The following is an 8,243-nucleotide window of genomic DNA, read 5'->3' on the forward strand; positions in this document are numbered from 1 at the left end:
TATATATAAAATATATATATATATATAAAATATTCCAGGGGGGCTGGAATTTGAACTATGGTTAGCCATGTGGAATACAGCTCCCTGAACCACTAGGCTATGAGTCAGTCCTGGGATTAATTAAATTCTTAATGTTCTGAAAGTAAAATGAAAGAGTATGCTTGAATAACAAGTGAGTTTCCATTTTGCAAAAGAGAATAAAAGCAGGACCAGCAGTTAGTGTAATGGCTATGTTGCTGGACTCTCATGTAGTCAACCACGATTTGAGTCCCGGACCTGGTGGCATAAACTCATGCTGGGTGCATGTGCGTGCGTCCCCAAGATCCCGAGAGGAGAAAGGAGAAGAAGGGATTGCGGCATGGCCATCCCCCTTGGGGGGTGATTTCTCACTTTCTGTCTCTCTCTTTTTGGTAAGCACATGCGCCCTATAGCAAAAACCTCTCAAAAATATTAAAAAAAAAAAAAAAGGGAAAAAAGCCTATAAGCAAAGCCAGAATATTGCACTCTAAGGGAATCTTCTGCACTGAGCAGAGGAAAAATCTCTAGGACAGCCATTGTGTAGAGTGCCAGGGCATATTTCTTGCTACTTACTATTAATATTAGTATAGTAATAAGACCTTACAATTATACAGTATTTCTAATTTTGTGAAGTCTTCATCTGCTTTAATTCTTTAAAAACAAACACCTTCATGGGACTAGCAGATGGCATTGTGGATACTAGTTACATAGCTGAACTCCCACATGACTGACCACAGTTCAAATCCTGGATCTGGAGACTCGAAACTCATGCCATGTGCATGTGCGTGCTTCCAAAATCCTGAGAGGAAAACAGAGGAGACAGGATTGCAGCATGGTCATCGCCCCGGGGGTGATTTCTTGCTTTCTGTCTCTGTCAAGCATATGTGCCCTATAGCAAAAATCTCTTAACCAAAAAAAAAGAAAAGAAAAAAGAAAGAAAAAATGAAAAAGCAAACGAAAACAGAAAAAACCTTCAGAAGGCCAGCAGATGATATGGCCCCCAGGTGGGCTGAATCACACATGGTAGACTGCACGGTTTGAGTCCCAGACCCATTGGCTCAAAAAACATGCCAGGTCTGTGTGCATACATGCCCAAAGTCCTGAAAAGAGCATAGAGGAAAAGGGATTGCGTAGTGGCTGTCCTCCCTGGGGTGTGATTTTTCATTTTTCCTCTCTCTCTCTCTCTCTCTCTCTCTCTCTCTGTCTCTCCCTCTCTCCAGTGAATGCAGCACACCCTATAGCAAACTAAAAAATATTACCACCTTTAGAGAAAGGTATGACTATGCCCATTTTTTGCCAAGGAAGATACAAGTCTTGGAAGGGTTAAAGGTCTTGCTCAAGGTCATACACTATACAGGACCAGGAACAGGATTCTGTGCTTTTTTGCTAAGAATTATTTACTGGTCAGTCCTATCTGGATCAGAGGCTTCTGTGTTGGTTTCTCTTTCTCTAGAGCCAGTAAAGATTGCTTTTCTTTATAATTTTCTGAATTACAAGTGGTAGGTTTCTATGTGAGAACATAATTATCTTTAGATGGTAGTGAACAACATTTCAAAGAATTGAACAGAAATTTTTCTATGCTTTTTCTTAGAATTATTTATTTAATTTTTTTTATTCGTTTATTTATTTTAATTTGCCCAGAGATAGACACAGAGAAAGAGGGAAAATGAGTAAGCAAGCCCCCAGGTCCAGGACTTGAACTGTGGTCAGCCATGTGGGAGTGTCCAGCACCCTAACCATCATGCCACCTCCTGGTTTCTCTACCCTTTTTTCATGGTTCAAAAGACTCAGTATTACTTTTCTTTTTTTTTTTTTTTCTTTTGTAGAGAGATTTTTTTGGTATAGAGCACATGCACTCACCAGAGAGACAGAGAAACAGAAGCGAGAAAGCAGCCCCCATGGAGGATGGCCCATGCCATATTCCCTTCTCCAGACTCCGTTTGGGCATGCACCCACATGTGCCTGGTATGAGTTTTAAACCACTAGGTAGAGGACTCAACCTACGGTCAACTATGCGGGAGTCCAGTACCATTATGCCATCTGCTGGTCCCAGAAGACTCAATTTTTTTTTTTTAGAGGTTTTTGCTATAGGGCATGTGCGCTCTCCAGAAAGACAGAGAGAGACAGAGAGACAGAAAGTGAGAAATCACCCCCCACACACACACAAGGGAGATGGTCACGTCACAATCCCTTCTCCTCCATTCTCCTCTTGCGATCTTGGGCACGCACGCACACGTGCCCGGCGTGGTTTAAGCCCCCAGGTCTGGGACTCAAACCGTGGTCGACTACATGGAAGTCCAGTGACATAGCCATTACTCCAACTGCTGGTCCCAAGGCCCAATATTTCTAACATTATACTTTTCTTCAATTTTATTTTATTTTATTTTTGCCAGAAAGTGAATTCACTTGCCAGAAAGAGAGCAAGCACTCCCCTGTGGGACATGATCAGATCACAGTCCCTTTCCCTCCACCTCTCCATCCTGTTGGGATCTGAGGCATGTATGTACATGTGCTTGGCATGATTTTCAAGCTGCTGGACCCTGATCTTAACAATGGTTGGCAACGATGGATCTGGCTCCTTTAATCTCTAGGCAATGGTGCTAGCCCCTAACATTGTACTTAAGCACTCAGATTTGTTAAGGAAAAAGTTTTCACTGATTAATAAACAAGAAATAAGGGACCTACATGTTCATCTTTAACTACTGTAATCTTCTGTATGGTAAACTTGATTTTTTTCATTAATTTTAGGGAGATGACACTTTACTTGTCCCCATCCATGCCTATCCTGTCATGAACACACTGGATTTTCCCTCATTTATAAATCTATCAAATGTTCTTCTTGGAGAAAGGTGAGTTACGAAACAAACTACCATAGTATTTGAAAGTTATGAGAGGCTTGGGCCAGCAGGTGGCATAGTGGTTAAGGTGTTGGACTCCCACATGGTTGACCAAGGTTTGAGTTGAGACCCAGTGGCTTGCAACTCATGTGGGCATGTGTGCATGCGTGCACAAAATCCTAAGAGGAGAATGGAGGAGAAGGGACTGCTGTGTGGCCACACCCCTGGGGGGTGATTTCTCACTTTCTCTCTCTGTGTGTCTGTGGCAAGTGCACATGCCCTATAGTTATGAGAGATTCATGCATCTCTCATATGCTTTTCTTAATGGAAATTATTCTTCCATCTGAATTGGACAAGACTTATAGTTGCAAAGACAGAAAGAAAAGCCCAAGTCAAAATATTATACCAAGAGTCCAGATGGTGGCACAGCAGTAACCCAACTGGACCACATGGGAAGGTCCTGAGCTTACATCCAGGGCCTCCCCGTGCATGTCCATGCCTGTGATCTGTCCTGACCCGAGGGACAGTCGAACAGGTTTCCTGAGGGAAGGAGAGAGAGACGGGATGAGCATCACAGTGTTACAACTCTTCAGGGTCGTCCGGAGACGACGCAGTGCCACAGCTCTTCAGGGTCTTCAGGGTCCTCTGGTGATTGTGGGCCAGAGATTGTGGTTATATACATGTTGGTGGGCAGTGATTGGTTGAATGAAGGATTGTAAAAGGTGGGTTATGATTGGTTGCTTTTTTTTTTTGGAGAGGTTTTTTTTTTGCTATAGGGCACGTGCGCTTGCCAGACAGACAGAGAGAGACATAGAGACAGAAAGCAAGAAATCACCCCCCAGGGGGGATGGTCACGCCGCAATCCCTTCTCCTCCATTCTCTCGGGATCTTGGGCATGCACGCACACATGCCCAGCGTGAGTTTTAAGCCACTGGGTCCGGGACGCGAACCGCAGTCGACTACGTGGGAGTCCAGCGACATAGCCATTACACTAACTACTGGTCCCATGATTGGTTGCTTTTGTGGACCAATCATGAGGTGCCGGATATGCAAATCTGAAGGATTCTAAGCTCACCGATTTGCTATGGGAAGTGGCCAATCAGAGTATGGTTTTGAAGGTGAGGTTTTGAAGGGGAGCCAATTGTGGCCTTTATGGGAAGTGGCCAATCAGAGTATGGTTTTGAAGGTGAGGTTTTGAAGGGGAGCCAATCATGGCCTTTGGCATTGTGTAAGTGTTTGCTCTCTGAGAAACAGGCGATATTCGCTGGTGCGCAGCCTCCCACAGTGATCCACACTGATTGGGGCTGGATATGGATCCTGGTATGAGATCCTGTTGGAGCTGCCTGTCTCTTTCTCTCTCTTTCTCATGATAGAAATAAATAATGATTTTATATATAATATGTACATACATGTACACATACAAGAAAGGAAATTTGTTGAGTCCTTTAACTGCAAACACCTTCCCGTAGTCCCAAATTGCTAGGTGTTAGCTCCTCAGCTGCCAACTTACTAAGAAGTAAGGGGGGCAAGGAGCCAATAGCTGGGGTGGTGGGATGAGGGACTCATTATACATGTACACATTTTCCTGTTTTTAGATAAAGGGAAGAAAAAGACAACAGAAATGCACTATAAAAGTCAAACATCAGATTCTCCCCTTCTTTTTGTTGGGAAAATGGTTAATGATTTCTTGAAACTTAAAATATGTATTGTTCTTTCAGGAAATAGTCATTAAATGTCTACTATCCATTGTAATACTGTCTGTCCCTTAGGCATGTAGAAAAGATGGATATTGATCTGTTGGATATCGATATATGATAGCCTTGCCAGTTATTAAAATACTAAAATACTTTTTGACTGAAGGAAAAATGTATACATGTACACTGAATTTCCCAACCTTCCACCCCAGCTATCTAGCCTATTTCCTGCTCCCCTCACCTCCTAGTGATTTGTCAGTGAAGGAGTCAAGACTTACCAACTGGTATATGTTAACTGGAGACATGCAATGTCTCTCTTTCATAGCCTAACTTGCTTCACTCAGCAACAAATCTTCCAAATTCATCCACTTTCTATCAAATTTCAGGGCCTTGTTGTTTTTTATGGCTGAATAGTATTCTATGGAGTATATGTGCCACAATTTTTCAATCCATTCATCTGTTTGTGGACATTTGGGTTGGTTCCACTTAACATGTACTGACTGTCTACACTCTATGGTAGAGACTGAAAGACTGGAGAACATAAAAGTATTAAAAATTGTAATGGACACTAGAGAAAAGTGGAAAGAGAGTGTGAGAAGGGAAGAGCATGGGAAATTTGGGAGGAAAATGGAGAGGTAAGGCACTTGTGGGACACAGATTATTATCTGTTGATGAGGATGTGTACGGTGATCTCAATTGGGCTGGACTGAGGTGTATATCATGCTGGGTAAAGTCTCTTCACAATGTAAATGATGTATAGCGATTTACTGTATGAATAATAATAATAAATATATAAATTTAAAAATGTAAAAAAAAAAACAAAAAAAAAAACCCTTAGCAACTGGAGGTGGGGGGTTCTGCAGGACCTGGTATCCACTCTGTTGAGATAGGTCAATAGTTTGACTATTATGCAGGGTGAAAAGATGACTAGACAAAGGTTCTGGTTCTGAAGGTCTCAGAGTCCATATCCAAGAGTCAGCTCCAGTCTCAGCTAACCTGGATCATAGGCACATGTATGAGCCCCTGGTGTCCTCAGGGAGGGCTCAGGATACAAACCTGGGACCCTTTTCATGTAGTCCAGCTGCCGAAGAGAGTTTCTGACTCACCATGTCTGTTTACTTGTTTTTTTTTTAAATTGTAGTGAATACTATATACAAAAGAGTATTTAATGATTTATACAGCTTAAAGAATAATAAATACTACTTTTTAAAAATGAAATATGACCTTAGCAGCCACTGCTCTAAATTTTATTACAGTCATTTCCTGGATTTACTCAATAGTTTTGGTTTTAACACATACAGCCCTAAACAATACATTGTTTAGCTTTGCCAGTTTTTGATCTTTGTGTAAATAGAACCATGCTATACGTAAGTTCTTTTGTAACTTGCTCTATTTAACTCTATATTCTTTTGTAACTTGCTCTATTTAGCTCAATATTTATTTCATTCAACATTTTGAGGTTCAGCCACCACGTTAACATGTACAGCTATAAATCAGTGCTATACAACATCCCCTGTATGTGTTTACCACCATTTTTCTCTGTTGCTGATGGGTCTATGGGTTGTTGCCATGATTGCTTTATTATGACGAACAGTATTGTTACGTATTTTGTATATGGGCATATACTATTTGAGTTTCTCAAGCAATTACTTAGAAATGGAATTACATGTGATGGCATAGGTTAGGGTTACTATATAATTCTGAAACTGTTTTCCAAAATAGTTGTGTGTATTCACACACCAACCTATAGTGTTTGAGAATTTCTGTATCTCCCGTGTCATGACCAACAATGGATATTACCAGACTTTTACATTTTTCGTTCATTCATTCCTTCAACAGGCATTTCTTGGGACCAGCAGTTAGCATAATGGCTATGTCGCTGGACTCCCATATAGCCAACTGCGGTTTGAGTCCCAGACCCGGTGGCTTAAACTCACACCAGGTGTGTGTGCGTGCATGCCCAAGATCCTGAGAGGAGAATGGAGGAGAAGGGATTGCGGCGTGGCCATGCCCCCGGGGGCAGGGGTATTCTTGCTTTCTGTCTCTCTGTCTCTCTCTTTCTTGTGAGCTCACGCACCCTATAGCAAAAACCTCTCAAAACAAACAAACAAACAAACAAAACAGGCGTTTGTTGCATGCCTGCTATGTACCAGATGCACTGTTAGGTACTGAGGTTGCAGAGACGATTAAGAGCTACCACCAGAATTAATATATATTCTTGTTCATTCCCTAGATTTTTCTCCAAATCATTCTGCCACAATTCTGTGCCAGCACATCCTCCCTCACTCTCACCATGCTCCTTGTCTTCACCCACTATTTCTCAGTATTAAGTGATGCCCAAGAATCTAAAAAGGCAAATCCTTCCTTGCAGGATCCACCCCTTCATTTTGAGGCCAAACAGTTGTTGCTTTTCAGTGGACAAATAGAGCAATTTTTATCAAAATCAAAGCATCAGGAAACAATGAACTTCTTACTTTATTCATTATTTTCTTCTTGTCTCCTCTCTGCAGACTGTTTTGTATGAATCCTTAGCCAGGCCTATGAGTAGAGAACAGTAGTTTATTAAACTGGTCAATATAATATGCCTTAAATACAGACATCAGCCTTGCATTCTTGTAACAAAAATCAATCAACCTCCATAGAAGCTTTTCCCAAGCTATTTTGCACAAAAGCCCCTTAATTTATAATTAGAAGAAGTCAGCTAAACAGCTTATTTAACTGAATTGTTGAGTATAATGGTATGACATTTTTAAAAAAATCTTTCAAAAAAATAAGCACACTATTTTCCCCCAAAACATTCTGATAGCAGGCAGTGCCTCCTCAAGACTATCTTTTACATAACAGCCTTCATCAACTTTTTAAAAAAGTTTATTTATTTATTTCTTCCATGAGAAAGAGAGAGAGATCACCCCCAACAGGGTCTTGATGCCGTGATTCACCCCACCCCTAGCCAGCCCCAGACCATAGACATGTGCATGACTGGTGTACTCAGGGAGGTCTCTACATATGAACCCAAAGCCCTTCCCATATGGGTTAACCTCACAGAGGGTTACGTTTTACTGCCATACCACTACCCAGTCCCAACTTTCTACCAACGTTCAACTATTCAAATTTCCTATGCTACATTCAATTTTAAAATGTGACCATAGGACAGGGGCTGATCATTCATAAGGGCTGTCACCTAACAATGTTCCCTATTAATCCTAGGCTACCTTGGAGGTTGACAGCATCATTTGGGTGGGTTCCTTATTCAACATCATTCATCCATTCATTTACAGATCTTTATTGAGTAAATGTGCCAGGCACAATATTAGGTACTGAGGATGCAGACCTGCCCTTATGACTAAACAGACAATTCTCATGTCTAATTCAGTGTATTCTGGAGAAGGATGCCTAGCCAGCTTGGTAGAGTCAGATCTCCTACATGGCTGACTGCAGTTTGAATCCCAACCCTGATGTCTTTTTGTTTTTATTTTATTTGTTATTATTGTAATCTTGTTTATATTATATTGAATCACATATATCTTTATAGTGTATTACATTTCTTTTTCTTTTTTTTATTTAAATTTATTTATTTACATTCATTCACTGTACATCATTACAACATGCAAAATGAGATTTTCCATCCAGATTACACTGTATATTGGTTCAATCAAGCACATCAGCATACATGTTATCATCAACAAATAATTTT

General features: G+C 41.0%; 1 protein-coding gene across 6 annotated transcripts in view; it reads left to right on the forward strand.

The window, feature by feature from the left end:
- Positions 1–8,243, forward strand: part of CFAP221 (cilia and flagella associated protein 221) — a 130,809-nt gene that overhangs the window by 18,407 nt on the left and 104,159 nt on the right. For all 6 annotated transcript variants that reach the window (XM_006169564.1, XM_006169565.2, XM_006169566.1 and 3 more), the window contains one exon: positions 2,767–2,867. In XM_006169564.1, the coding sequence (XP_006169626.1) occupies positions 2,767–2,867 (101 nt within the window). The remainder of the gene's footprint in view (positions 1–2,766; positions 2,868–8,243) is intronic.

The sequence above is a fragment of the Tupaia chinensis genome, unplaced genomic scaffold (genome assembly GCF_000334495.1).
Source record: "Tupaia chinensis unplaced genomic scaffold, TupChi_1.0 Scaffold147282_1, whole genome shotgun sequence".
In the NCBI taxonomy this organism is placed as follows: domain Eukaryota; kingdom Metazoa; phylum Chordata; class Mammalia; order Scandentia; family Tupaiidae; genus Tupaia; species Tupaia belangeri.